We start from the raw sequence: 15,429 nt of genomic DNA, 5'->3' as shown, positions 1-15,429 counted from the left end.
ATGTAACTCCGGAGAGGAGAGGTTTACTGGCAGAAAGTACATGCATGGTCTCTCTCTCTCTCTCTCTCTCTCTCTCTCTCTCTCTCTCACTTCGACTTTAGTTTGCTAAAAAATAATCTCACAACATTATAGTAATGTTCGCTGGTCCCTCTCTCAGAAGGTTAGCCTAATTAATTAATGTACAAAAATAGTTGGGACCCGTTTTATTTAGTTATTATCTAGAGAATTGAAGTTTTATTGTAAGTCCCTTAACAACCATTACATCAACAAGGCTAAATAATGACCTTAGGACTATTGATGATATAAATCACATTATTTTATGATTTTATATACTTTATGACATTAGGAGAGTGACAAGTGAAAAGAAGAGTTACTTGAGTTGTTTTGCTAGATTCGACTTGAGAAAATCAAACTATAGATGGAGTAGTTTTGCAATCAATTATGAAGGTATAGAGGAGAAATTAGTGGAACGAAGATTACACTATTAGCAACTAGAAGTTTTATATTCATTTTACAAGTGGAATGGTATTATGAGCTTTCAATCAATAAAACAATTTTTTCTTCTCTCTCATTTTCTTATACCTATAATAAAGTTGTTGTCTGTTTACTCATTTCAATGTCCCCCTTTACACATCTACATTTTTCAAACACACCTCATTCGCCTTCCCCTTGACGTCATTGTAGAACTTATGTAGATCGATTTGATTTATTCAAACATCCCAAACTCACAAGTAACAGCTAATGATTCTATATAATAGTGTAGCTTTGATCTTGTAAAGGAGTACTTGATTGTATGGATGGGAAAGTGAGAAGTGTAACTTTGATCTTGTCACGGAATACTTGATTATATGGATGGGAGAGTGAGTAGTGTAGTTTTGTATAGAGTTGATGGGTGTGTTTTACGAATTGGTGCATTTTGTTGTTTTAAGGATCGAGTCTCTATATTTGATTTTGGGCTTGATGTTAAGCCATCGATGTCTTTCATCTTATCTGGGGTGCACTTTAGTTCCAAGATTGTGTTAGGTCTAAAAACATTTAAATTTGGGTGACATTGTCAGTGCTAATTTGGGTGATATTTTGGATGGGCATCACTTGCGAATTGTTTTTAGTCCAACCCATAACAACATAATTGGATGCTCTTCCTTTGAACCTTATTTTTCTTTTAGTCCAACCTGCCAACATAATTGAGCTTTGGGCCTCACTTTTTTTTTTATAGCCTACTTACCTTGCTGAAGAGCACCCCTAGAATATCCATCTTTTCCCTATCTAATTTTGTAGGAGACTTGTTTTTAATTCAACATAATTGGATGATCTTTCTTTGGACCTTGTTCTATTTTTGGCCTACTTATTCTCGTTCTTTAGACCTTGTTCTCTTTTTGGCCTACTTATTCTCCATCTTATGTGGAGGTGGGGGCATGAAAGTTTTTTTTAAATCTTACAAGGGATATTTATTTATTTATTTATTAGTGAGTAAAAGGACATACCACATGCCATTTAGGCATGTGGGAGGAGGGGGCGGGTATTGAACCCAAGCCGTGGCAGTGTAGGACAAGAGCCCTTACCGCGCTGGGCTATCCCCCCCATGTCTTGTACTTGTACTTAGTCTCATGACCATTTTGGCTTCTAGTGGACGTTAATAAACCTTTCTTTCTTTATGAGTACATGCATGGTCTCTCTCTCTCTGTCTCTCTCTCTCTCTCGGACAGAGTTCTACTTTAGTTTGTTTAAAAAAAATCTTACAACATTATAGTACTGTTCGTTGGTCCCTCTCTCAGGTTAGCATCTATCTATTACATATTAACCATGGGCAACCAAGGCACAAGAGGGCACAAAAAAGAGAAATCTTAGATTTTTAAAAAATAAGAGGAAAAAATCCCTTCCATTGACTCTTTATATTCGAGTTTCCATTTCTACGTTTCGCTTGCGAGCTGAGTACTAATAAATAATTAATTAATGTAATAATTGGGACCATTTTATTTATTTATTTTAGAGAACTCAAGTTTTATTGTAAGTGCGTATCCTTTACGCAAGGAATGACGTACTAGTTTTTGTTCTTCCCCCACGGCTTTTTTGCGCGCTGTGTGTGTGTGTCTGTTTTTTGAGGAGGGGGCGGGGGAATGCGCGAAAGCATTTCAAGATGGGGAAGCTCAGCATCTTCGTGGACCGCATGTCGCAGCCTTCTCGCGCTGTCCTCATCTTCTGCTTGTAATTATGGCTCCCCTCCCAACCCTTTGATCTCTGCGCGCACGCACACAACATACACCTACATTATTAAGCGAGAATTTTGTTTTTGTCTTTGTGTAGAGTGAATGGAATCGATGTGGATGAGCAGCTGGTGAACGTGGCCAAGGGCCAGCACAAAACACCCGAATTCATGTGTACGAGGCCCTCTCTTTCTGCAGTATTGTAGGGTTTTTAAAGTAGAAAATGCCATTGGACCTGTTTAGCCCTAAATAATTTCCTCTCTAATCGTATTTTGTAGCTGTGGCTTTGTATAATCTTGCTACATTATGAGTAGCTACTCCTCTAATGCACAGCTGCTATGTTCGTTCAATCAGAAATCCAAGTTTACAACCCATGCTGCTAGAACACATGTATTATCCAGACAAATGCTGTTTTAGGTGCAGGCATAGGGTCTATACTCGTGATTGACTGGCCGGCGACATGCATCTTCCTGATGCTGCAGGCATATAGGGTCCACACTTGTGATTCACCAGGCATCTTCCTGTTGCTAATGCACCACCTGAATCTGTTCAGTGTAGAGGCAGCATATGCCACCAAATCGGCGAATTAGGTCAAGGGCCTCACTTTCAAGAACGTACCCATATCACAAGCATGGGGGGTTAATTAAAATAATTCTAAGCACTGCTAGAGTTAATTAAATACAATAGAGACTAGTACAAAATAACCCTCCTGTAGGTGGACTTATTAAAAAAACTATATCAGATGCACTCAATGATTGTTGGTGATGTCCCCAGAAAATTAGATGCTTATTCGGCAATATCAATTTGTTTATGAAATTTTGAAACATTTCAAGCGCTTTTTTCAACACCTTTTCGTTGGGCCAGCTGCCAAGGCCCAGCTGGCAGCTCTCAAACCTTTATTTTTTCCAGTACAAGATCCTTCGTTAGTCAAGTGATATGCACATCCCTCAAGTGAGGTATAGTAGGAAAAATAGGGGGGACTCCCTATGTGGCTAGCCGTGCCTAGTGGGAGTCTGCATGAGAGGAGGGGAAGGAAAAAGCCAAACTAAAGGCGTGTGGTACCATGTTTGGGTGGTCCTAGCCCATAGTGTGGAATGGGCCATGGCTCCATGTGGAGAAAAGATGCACGCGTCGGTTGCATCTTGTCAGAGTCGCCAATGAGGTGCTTCCGTCTCCCTCAAAGGAAGTGTATGGTATCCATCCAAATATGGTGGACAGTCTCCACCGGGAAGTATTGGAATCATTGACAGCCTAGCGGCATCTGGCACGCCAAATATGAGAGATGATGATGATGAGATCCCATCAGTGACATACCTTGGTCTTGGGAGTCCACAGGGATGCTTGCACTTTTGAGGCTAAGATGGTTGCAATGTGAGAGATGAGGTGCAAGGCCAATGCCTAGGGAGATTAGGGTTAGAACTAACCCAAGATCAAGGTTAAGGGCTTAGCCAGGGTTGACCTAGAGGGTTCATGTGGGCTAAGGACACCATAGTTACCACGGAACGTCGTTCCGCCTTCCTGGAACGCCGGAACGCCGTTCCGGGCGAAGGCACGTTCCCGGAACGTCCCGAAACGTTTCGATTTTTTTTTTTTTTATAATAAGTTTTGCTTGCAGAAATGTATGTTCATGTCTTGGGGGAGCAAATATTATGAAGCATATTTGGCTATCCGTATACAAAAAGTTACATTTTTTTGTGTCATATGCTGACATGTCATATGACGTGGCGTTTTGCGACGTTCCCAATCCGTTCCCGTTCCCGTTCCCGTTCCCGCTCCCGTTCCCGTTCCCGCTCCCGTTCTAGCATCCGACGTTCCCGGAACGTTCCCATTCCGCGGTAACTACGAAGGACACTAGCAGGATGACATCTAGATTGTTTAAGAGTCAAAATTAATAGCGTAGAGCTAATAATGGCTAAAAGTTAGTAGGAAAGCTTATAAATAAGCAAGGGCCAATCAAATAGCTAGTTATTGCTATACAACTGACGTTGGGGGCATTTATGAGTTATTGAGGTATCCATGCGGTAGACAGGTGGGAAGACCTCATGGCCATGGAGTTGCAAGGTGGGTGATTCAGCCTAGTGGTATGGGACGCTAGGTTGGGGCCATTGGTACCAAGCAGGCTTGGTGCAATCAAATGTCTCAGGCTTTGGGGTGAGTCCAGAGGACTGTACAGTTGGGTGGTGAGTGGCTAGAGCCACAATCTATCGTGATCATGTGATGTTACGATATCGGGTCTATGAAACCTTGTTAGGGTTTCGGTTCTAGGTGAGATGATCCTTGGGTTTGGTGTGGGAGACCTTACATTGGTATCAGGGCTTCGATCTGACAAGTGCTAGAACCTGAGGCATGGAGGATGTACAAAATAGTATCCTCATGCACGCTGTTTTGGCAAGAAAGCCATGGTTTCTTCGCATGGATGTGCAGGAAAGCAAGAAAGGAAGAAGTCCCTCACGTGGAAGTGCAAGGATTTACGAAGAACTTCTAAGGGTAGGTCACTAAATTCTAACTAAGAGCCACCCTCGTACAGGCTGGACAACATCTTCAATATGCACGTAAGGTCTTGATTTTGGCCCAAGGATTGTCCTTGCATGTGTGCAAGATGGCAAGCAGTGGTTAGTACGCATGATAAATCATCAAAAACAAGTTTTTCATGGCTGGGACCTCTCAGCAAAGGTTGACCAACAAAGAAAGAAGGCTTTGGGTGATAGAAAGCGTCCATAGAAGGGGGCAAATGCTCAGCAAGGGGTAGACTTGAGGGTGCATGCATGAAGGCTAGCTGGTTGGGGAGAAGAAACACCCCATGGGTGGCTAGTTGGAGCTGCCAAAGAAGGGGTGAGATCTCAAGCCTGGCTTGGGCATACAAACAATGGACAATACTTGCAACATTAAAACTGAGAATGACAAAGAACACTTGACACCATCACTGGGGTGGAAAGGGCCGGCACGCCCCTCAATACAATTGTATTTCTTTGAGTATTTATATGTACAAGTGTTCACGGGCCCAAGGCCAAATTTCTCCATAACAAGGAGTGAGTACAACTGAAAAACAATAAGATTTTGTTGATGAAGAATCAATTGTCGGAGTAGACCAAATCACAGGCAGTCTCCCACCTTCACTGGGTGAACACCTGCCCTCACTGGTCTTCCAGGACCGTGCACCAACATGCACGCCCGTACTAACACTTGGCAAGGTGAAGCATCGCGGAGGGAGTAATACCTTGTGCTCCCAAGTCAGCTTTGCTTCTAGTTTTCCTCATACCCAAATGACCTTCATTGGCTCCTCTAAATGTGAGGGCGAGGTCAGGGTAATCATGGGAAAAATCACCATCCTTGTGGCCTTCCTTGGTGATGGCAACTGGGGGTGATACTTGCCTGACAAGACTTGTAACAACAACATTTAATTTTAATAATATCTAAATCTGAAAATACAGAGATAAGTACCTGACAAAGATTCAATTTGGGGTTGTCAAGTGAAGAGACTGTTCCCCCTTTTTGATGTGATCCTGGTCGATGCAAACAGCAGGTTCAAGTATGGCAGCTAGTAGATAATGATATGACAGCCAGCAGGTACTATAATCAGGTACAAGGTAGCAGCCATAGGTTCAGTAGGCGGGTACAGTTGCAACCGGCAGGTACAGATCTGCAGCACACAGGCGGGTACAACATGCAGCAAATACTGGGCAGCAGGTGAGTTCTGTACTGCAGCAGGTATTGGGCAGTAGGCGGGTACCAGACAGCAAGTACAGACGGGTACTGGTTTGCAGCAGGTACTGTTCTGAAGGCGGGTATTGTTGCTGACGGGTAACGTACTTGCAGGCGGGTATTGTACTCGCACGCAGCACACAGGCGGGTTGGAGGAGATGAATCTAGGGCAGCACCCAGGCAGTCGACAGTCGACTTCTTCTACCATCAACCACCCCACACCACCCACGTGTGGAGGGGATGATGCTTCACATGCAATGCTTAATCTTAATTGGGATTAGGCCTTAATTAAAAGTTAACTCTTGGGCACCCACAATAAATCAAGTGTTCAACCAATGTTTTAAATGTGTGTGAACACCCAACCTTATAAACATTAAGGTTTTTATTACTTTATGGATTTTACATTTGAAAAGGCCAAAAAGGGCAAGACATACCACTTGTTCACACACCACACCAACTCGTCAGCAGACAGCACATCCATGGTACACTGGGGCGTTCTTGTTCAGTGTACTGGCACATCGTAGCAGGCAAACACACGAAAACAAGTCATGCGAAAATAAGTTTATGCATGCAAACATAAATGCATGTGCACATGTAATGGACGAAATCTCCCTTTTATGAAACTTGTACAAGGATTTCTGGTCGGGCACAAAACTGGTGCGACAGAAATGTGAAGTCCTGGTTTTCCTATGGAGTGACAGTCCCATAGGCAAAACACAAGTCTTGGCACGGGCCTTCCTATGGAGTGACAATCCCATTGACAAGGTCAGCACAAATATCAGTCCTACCATGGAGTGACGGTCCTGTTAGAAATAATGTCCTGACATTATTATGGGCAGTGGCCAATGTATTAGGACCGGCCGGGCACTTTTTACTCACTTTAAGTGAGGTTTTTTCCCCGCGCCCAATAAGGCGCCCAACTTACCGTTATGTGAAACGGGCACCAGTTAGGGTTATTATATGCCCTAAGTTTTGTAACAAACTTATCTTCATTATTTGAGCTCCATCGTTTTGCTGCTTGCCTCCACACGTTTTGTTCTGTTTCTTCGTGTGCTCCACACCGTCTCTCACACTCACAATTGGTATCAGAGCAGGTTGTTCCTGCTCCCGCCTTCCCTACTGCTGGTGAAGCACTTTCGTCGCGAAGAAACAGGTCTATTGTGCTGGTCGCCTGCTTCTGGTGCTGAAAAACAGGTCGCCCTCCTTCTATAGACTTGGGCGACTGCTTTCTGTGTGTCTCGGGCACTGTTCTGGTGCAAAAAGTAGTGCTGGTCGTTTTTCTACAGGCCGTACAGCATCTGTGCAGCACGTGTGGCTGCTGGTTGCTGTTTTTCTGTTCGTACAGGTCTGTACGACCATTTTTGGTGCTGTTTTCTGATAGTACAGCAGCCGTACAGCAATCGTACAGCCCTATCTGCTGTTTTCTGTCCGTACAGTTCTGTACAGCACCTGCTGGTTGCTGTTTGCTGTTCGTACAGCCTTCTGTACCGTCTTCTGCATCAGTTCGTACCTCAGCAATCTGCAGCAGCAACTTGGGTGAGTCTACCTGCTGAATTTTGGAGCTTAACTGTGAATTTTGTCAGCAAATCAAGTCAGAAATTTGGGGCTTTTGCTGTTTTTGTGTTGCTGCACAATCTGTGACAGCTCCCACAGGTTTTTTGTGGGAATCAGAGAAATTTTAGCCACCAGAAATTTGGGGCTTTTGTTGCTGTGCTGTCTATCTGTGTGAAACAGACAGTCTCGAGCAATATTTGTGGACTCTTGTGCAGTCAGTCTCTTTTGCAGGTTACAGTTTGCTCTCATGGCACAGAACACCGCTGATGTGTTTGGGTTTCTAGCCCAGGAAGATAAGTTGGATGGAACCAACTATTCCCTGTGGAGCTTTATGATCAGGAATCTGCTAGTTGCAAAGAATTTGTGGAATTATGTAAGTGGAGCTGAGGCAAGGCCTATGCATGTGGCCCCAGCTACCCCTCCACAACATGGCAGGCAGCAGGTTGTACCACCAGCTCCTCAGGCACCTACACAGGAACAAACTAGGTGGGATTCCAGGGATGCTCAAGCACTCTCTTTGATTGCACTTTCAGTTAAGAGGTCCATTATTCCGCATATCCGTTCATGCAGGACATCTCAGGCTGCATGGGATACTTTGGAGCACATGTATCAGGCTCGCAATGAGGCTAGAGTTGCCTTTTTGAAGCGGGAACTATCACACTTGTGCATGGATGAGGGTGATTCTATGCAGGATCATCTTACGAAGATTCAGGATTTGAGAGAACAGCTCTTGAATATTGATGAAATCATTTCTGATGCTGAGATGGTCACCACTACACTTAACTCTTTACCGAGCTCTTATTTGGGTTTTCATACATCTCTTCACTTGTCCATGAGGGGTAATCCAGTCCCTCTATCCTTTCAGGATTTGGTTGGACTTTTGCTGCAGGAAGAGCAGACTCGGAAAAATGTCATGCAAAGAAGTGGTGAGCAAGCACTCTTTGCCAAGAACAAGGGCAAAGGAAAATCTGGTGCATATAAGCCTAAGTCAGAATCAGGACAGCCATCTAGTAAAGAGAAGGATGATGCACAGAAACCTAAAAAGAAGGGTAAGTGCCATTACTGCAAGAAAACAGGTCACTATATTCATGAATGTCCTAAGAGGATAGCCAAGGAAAAGAAGAAAGAGTCTGGTAATTCAGTTGAAGACTCTTCAGATGTGGATAACAAGAAAGATGATGCCACAGTCAATCTTGTGGAAGAGGATTGGTGCTTCTTTACTTGCAGCTATGATCCCTCAAATGAGGTTCATTCACTCAGTGTGAGTGAAAGTGGTGATGTATGGTTCTTTGACAGTGGTGCCTCAAGGCACATCACGTCCAGAAAGGATTTGTTTGGCAAGATGGTACCTTCTTCATGTGGCAGAAAGGTTACGTGTGCAAATAATGCTTCTTATCCAGTTCAGGGCACAGGGGATGTTATGCTTACAGCCATTAATGGCTCAGAATTTCTCCTTCAGGATGTATTGTATGTGCCTGGGATAAAGAAGAATCTTCTCTCAGTGTCTTCTTTTGCAAAGAGAGGGCTGGTTGTTTCCTTTGAGGATACTAAATGTATGGTCCGTGACAGGGAAAGTGACTTTGCTTTGGTTGCTACAGGGACCTTATGTCGCGGTTTGTACCGTCTTGATCCTTATGAGAGGCACAGTGCATGTGTTGTTTCTACCTTTACATCTGCTATGGAGGATGCAGAGTTATGGCATGCCAGGTTTGGGCATGTAAATTATGGCAGTCTCATGGCACTTCAGAAGCTGAAAATGGTAGATGCTCTACCTAATTTAGAGACTCCTCCTAGACATGTGTGTGAGGGATGTATTTTGGGAAAGATGCATCGTCAGGCTTTCAAAAAGGATAGAGTTGTTAGAGCTGTCCGCAAATTGCAGCTCATTCACAGTGATGTATGTGGTCCAATGAGGACACAATCCTTGGGAGGTCATTGGTATTTTGTTACTTTTATTGATGACTTTTCCAGATATGCCTGGGTGTATGCTTTGAAGAACAAATCTGATGTCTTTATGCATTTCCGACATTATGTCAACATGGTTGAAAATGCAACAGGACAAAAAGTGCAGACTCTCAGAACTGACAGAGGGGGGGAATACTTATCTAAAGTATTTGATGCTTTTTGTTTAGAAAAGGGCATAGTACACCAGTGTACTACACCATATACACCTCAGCAGAATGGTGTGGCCGAACGAAAGAATAGGTCACTCATGGAGATGGCCAGGTGTATGCTGAAAGCAAAGGGATTGCCACATAAGTTTTGGGTGGAAGCTCTTATGTGTGCCACTCATGTGTTGAACAGGTGCCCTACAAAGGCACTCAGATCTGTTACACCCTATGAAGCTTGGTTTGATCGGAAACCTAGTGTTGATTATTTTCGTGTGTTTGGTTGCTTGGCTTATGCACATGTACCACAGGAGCTTCGTGGGAAGCTTGATGATAAAGCCATAAAGTGCATATTTGTTGGCTACAGCAGTCAAAGTAAAGGGTACCGTCTCTATAATCCTGTCACACGCAGGATTTTTGTGAGCAGAGATGTTATTTTTGCAGAGAATTCAGCACAACCCATTGCTGAATTTAAATTTCAGCAACCTCAGGAGTCTTTTGATGTATTTGAAGGGTTGATACCCATTGGCATAGGAACCACAGCTGATATACCGGCTGAATTTCAGAATTTGCAGCCACCACCTCGTGTGTTTGATGCTTTAAATCAGCCCCAGGCTGAGCCTAACATACAGCAAGCAGAAGAGGATATTGTTGTACAAGAGAGGACAGCTTTGCAAGAAGCTAGAACCATTCCTCGTTGGGCTATACAGACTCTTCAAGAGAGTAGACTTGCTGCTCCATTACCAGGTAGGACACGTAGGAGTACACGTGAGGCTGAAAGCTCTCATTTTTCAGAGTCAGCTTGGGTGAGTTCTATTATGGATGAAGAGGAACCTGAGAGTTTTGAAGATGCAAGTGAAAATCAGCATTGGATGCAGGCCATGCAAGCTGAATTGGATTCTATTGTTAAGAATCATACATGGGATTTGGTGGATTTGCCTCCTGGCAAGAAGGCAATTGGTACAAAGTGGGTTTATAAGGTTAAACGCAAACCAGATGGTACCATTGACAGGTACAAAACACGTTTTGTTCTGTTTCTTCGTGTGCTCCACACCGTCTCTCACACTCACAAAGCACGGCTGGTTGCTAAGGGCTATGCTCAGAAAAAGGGCATAGATTATGAAGAAACTTTTGCCCCCACTTCTCGGATGACCACCATCCGTGTTGTTGTTGCTATGGCTGCACATTATGGCTGGTTTGTACATCAGTTGGACATAAAAACAGCCTTTTTGAATGGTGATCTTGAGGAAGAGGTTTATGTGATACAACCTCTTGGCTTTGCTATGTCTGGTGAAGAGCACAAGGTGTGCAAGTTGAGAAAAGCTTTGTATGGCTTAAAACAAGCACCGCGTGCCTGGTATGCAAAGATTGATGCATTTTTGACTAGCCAGGGGTTCACCAACAGTCCAACTGAAAGCACCCTCTACATCAAGAGAGATGGGGGGGATATTTTGATAATCATTCTTTATGTAGATGATATGCTGCTCACAGGTACTGATGCGGATAAAATTTCAGATTTTAAGTCCGAACTCAAATCTGCTTTTGAGATGTCAGATATGGGTATGTTGCACTATTACTTGGGCATACAATTCATACAAAGTGAGAAGGGTATCTTTATGTTACAGTCGAAGTATGTACAGAGACTGTTGGAAAGATTCAAATTTCAAGATTGTAAGCCTATTTCCACTCCTATGGAACCAGGGCTGAAACTTACAGTACATGATGGCAGTGAATCTTTTGATGCTATTCTCTATTGTCAGGCTGTTGGGTGCCTGATTTACTTGTGCAACACCAGACCGGATATTCAGTATGCAGTATCCCAGGTGAGCAGATATATGCACAGCCCACGGATGCTTCATTGGCAAGCTGTAAAGCGTGTGTTTCGTTACTTGCAAGGCACCAAGTCTTATGGCTTGATGTTTCCCAGGGGGGGTGACTTGCATTTACATGCATACAGTGATTCAGATTGGGCTGGTGACTTCGACACAAGGCAGTCTACCAGTGGTAATTGTTTCTTTTTGGGACACTCATGCATTTCATGGTTGAGCAAGAAACAATCTACAGTAGCTACCTCGTCTTGTGAAGCTGAGTACAGGGCAGCTTTCACAACGACAGTGGAATGTGTTTGGCTACGCAGACTCTTGGCAGATCTTCATCCTTTATTGGAGGAGCCTACTCCGATTCTCACTGACAGTCAGAGTGCTATTGCAGTAGCACGGAATCCTGTGTTTCATGCACGAACGAAACACATAGAGATACATTATCATTATGTCAGAGAAAGACTTCATGCAGGGGAGATCAGCATGATCTATTGTCCAACACATGACAATGTCGCAGACATTTTCACCAAAGCTTTACCTCGAGAAAAGTTTGAAGCTTTCCGCAAAGCTTTAGGCTTACTTCCTTTTGGTGATTGACATCATGCCTTGTACCCACATTGGCACTGCAGGGGGGTGTTAGAAATAATGTCCTGACATTATTATGGGCAGTGGCCAATGTATTAGGACCGGCCGGGCACTTTTTACTCACTTTAAGTGAGGTTTTTTCCCCGCGCCCAATAAGGCGCCCAACTTACCGTTATGTGAAACGGGCACCAGTTAGGGTTATTATATGCCCTAAGTTTTGTAACAAACTTATCTTCATTATTTGAGCTCCATCGTTTTGCTGCTTGCCTCCACACGTTTTGTTCTGTTTCTTCGTGTGCTCCACACCGTCTCTCACACTCACAGGTCCCATGGATAAGACGCAATCCTGGTCATACACGGGTGGCAGCAAATAGGCTCCCGTCCATATGGCACAATACTGGTCACACGGGTGACACAAAACTGGTTCTGTCCATGTGACACCAGATGACTGACCCTTTCACATGGGGCACTGGCTTGGCCATATGTGAACATGGTACAAATCTGGCCGCTCTATGGAGCGACTGTCCCATAGAAGTGGCTCCAAAAATGGAGATGGACCAAATGGTGACATCCCCCACCCCGGCTTCTAAACAGTTGACCTCAACTAAAAAGCCTCGAGATATGCCTGCGAAAGATGTGGGTAATTAGTAAAATAATCCTCATCTACCACTTTGCATCAATGTGTAAGTAGTTCTTAAATTTGACAAGGTATCTCCTGGAAAGCTTCCCATGTGGTAGCTTTCTCTCCTTGTGAAATACAATCTGCTCTGGCTGGAGGATCTCCTCAAGCTCATCAATCTCGGGCGGATCTTCGATGACAGGCTCTTTCGGATCTGGCCCCACATACTTCCACAAAAGACTCACGTGAAAAGCATTGTGAATCTTCCAATGATTGGGTAAAGCAAGCCAGTAGGACACTTCATTGATCTTTTCAAACATTTTGAAGGATCCATAATAGCGAGTAGAAAGCTTTTGATATGATCCCTCTCATCCTGGCCTCTTCCAAAGCCTGGCTTTCTCAAATTCCAGCAATACCCAATCACCTTCCTTGACTTGCATGTCCCTTCTATGCTTATCGGCAGTCCTCTTATGCTTGTCTTGTGACCTTGCAATGGCTGTCCGCACCTGAGCAAAGGCTACATCTAAGTCACGTACATACTCATCGGCTGCAAAAATCTCATCCTTTGTACGAAGGATGGGTGGCAAGATCACTCTGCTATAAATAATCTCAAACGGGGCCTTTCTCGTGGAGGCATGTACTGTGTTATTGTTAGTAAACTCTACAAGTGGAAGATACTTCTCCCAGGCACTCTTTTGATCTGCCACATAACACTTCAACAAATCCAACACAGCAGAATTTGCAGCCTCACTTTGACCATCTGTTTGGGGGTGATAAGCAGATGAGAACTCAACCTTAGTGTCCATGTTATCAAATAAAGCTCTCCAAAAGAGGCTCGTAGTCTTGGGATCTCTATCCCCAACAATGGACTTAGGCATACCATGATGCTTGAATATGTGAGCAAGGAAAAGCTTCACCATATGATCAACTTTAATGGTTTTCTTGATGTGCAAAAAGTGAGCTTGCTTGCCAAACTTGTCAACTATGGTCCAAATAGTATCATTCCCGTGTTGGGATCGAGGTAAATCCATAATGAAGTCCATAGTAAAGCTTTCCCATGGCTGCGAGGGAATAGGCAAAGGCTGAAGCAAGCTTGGAGGCTTTTGCCTATCCAATTTCACCTTCTGGCAAGCAATACATGCGCGTACATAAGCCTCAATGTCTTTACGCATGCTTGGCCAAAAGAAATATCTTTCTATCATGCGTGTCGTAGGTAAAATACCTCCATGACCAGCATAAGGTGGAGGGTGACATTCCTCCATAACCTTTGGACGCATAGCTTTCACCACACACAGGCAATTATCCTTCATAAGATAACCCTCTTTGATCACATAAGAGGCATGCGAGTGACCAGCCATCAAATCAGTCCATATATGGGAAAAATCAGCATCCAAATGATACAAATCACGCATGGTAGTCAAGTCCCCATGAGAGGCCACGGAAACTGCAGCAATATAAGGCTTCCTGGACAAAGCATCTACTTGGTGCCACTACATTCTTCTTTCCCGGAGTATGTACAATCTGAAAATGAAACATCGAAAGAAAGTTTGCCATTCTCATTTGCTTCTCCGAGAGCTTTGTTTGAGATAGAAAGTACCTCAAGCTTTGGTGATCTGTCTGACTACAAATTCAGCCCCAAGAAGATAATGCTTCCATATTTTTAAGGCATGAATTACAGCCAAGAGCTCTTTTTCATAAATGTCATCATACAATCGACGGCTCTCATAAGCAACTGCATGACCCTCTTGATTTAGGACAACTCCTATACAATTCCCACATGCATCACATTCCACCGTGAATGGCTTTTACAATCGGGAACAATCAACAGAGGTCCCCAAATGATAGCATTTTTGAGTTGCAAGAAGGCATCTTGCTCATTCGAAGTCCATTTTAAGGTGGTTTTCTTCTTTGTAAGATCATGCAATGGCGAGGCTATCTCAGTGAAATGCCTTATGAATTGCCTATAGTATGAACATAGCCCAAGAAAGCTATGCACTTGATCTACATTTTGCAACTCTGGCCAATTCCGAATGGTTTCAATCTTAGCAGGATCCAATCTTACACCATCTTTGGATACAATGTGCCCCAAATAGTGTATCTTTGAGAGAAAGAACTCACCTTTCTTAGCATTTATGAAGAGTTTATATCCTGCCCCGCGCAAGAAGTGCTACTTCCGTTGCTAGAACCCTTGTTTTCGTTGTGCGGAGGGGACAGGGATCTTACAAAAACATCACAAACAGTAGTGTCGTATATCTGATTTCCAAAGTCTGAGCACCATGCTTAATTACAAGGAAGGACGACATTGTGAGATGAATAATGAGAAATTCAAAAAGATGAGGAATGGTAGGGAGAAAGAGAAGAGCAATGCTAAGGCGAGGATGGCTAGTGCAAAGAAACACAATGAAGAGAAACCAAGAAAGAGAGATGGTATCCAGAAATGCTGATATGGCATAGTTCAACTTGAATGTCGCAAATGGATATGGTGGACAAATAATGACAAAAAATGCCATATTCTGAATTGAATGCTCAAGCAGGAAGTGGTGGCTATCTGGTCCACATGTAATTTTTAGGCATAAACAATTATGTTTTAGTATGCACCATCTAATGCACTAAGGGTTGTGAGGAGATTGTGCTCCATAATGTTTTTTGATTCTGCAAGAAGTCATGGAATATTTTAGTGGATGAGAAAGGGTTTACTCTTCAAATACTATAGCCAAATGAGTCTCATGCTCCTCCTCATTCTTGGAGAAAACCAAGATATCATCAAAGAATACATCTGTGAATTTACGATGGGGTTGAAAAATCCTGTCCATCATACAGTTGAATGTTGCCGGGGC

At 43.5% G+C, this 15,429-nt stretch overlaps 1 protein-coding gene across 2 annotated transcripts in view; it reads left to right on the top strand.

Moving 5' to 3' along the window:
* Positions 1 to 2,020: 2,020 nt before the first annotated feature.
* The window catches only part of LOC147612885 (glutathione S-transferase T1-like), a 29,737-nt gene continuing 16,328 nt past the window's right edge, over positions 2,021 to 15,429 (top strand). For both annotated transcript variants that reach the window (XM_086782156.1, XM_086782155.1), the window contains exons 1-2: positions 2,021 to 2,205; positions 2,305 to 2,378. In XM_086782156.1, the coding sequence (XP_086638282.1) occupies positions 2,138 to 2,205; positions 2,305 to 2,378 (142 nt within the window). In that variant the 5' untranslated portion in view covers positions 2,021 to 2,137. The remainder of the gene's footprint in view (positions 2,206 to 2,304; positions 2,379 to 15,429) is intronic.

This window comes from Cibotium barometz, chromosome 44, assembly GCF_041138505.1.
Source record: "Cibotium barometz isolate CiBa-2024 chromosome 44, ASM4113850v1, whole genome shotgun sequence".
NCBI classification, from domain to species: Eukaryota; Viridiplantae; Streptophyta; class Polypodiopsida; order Cyatheales; family Cibotiaceae; genus Cibotium; species Cibotium barometz.
This window is presented reverse-complemented; position numbering and strand designations above follow the sequence as displayed.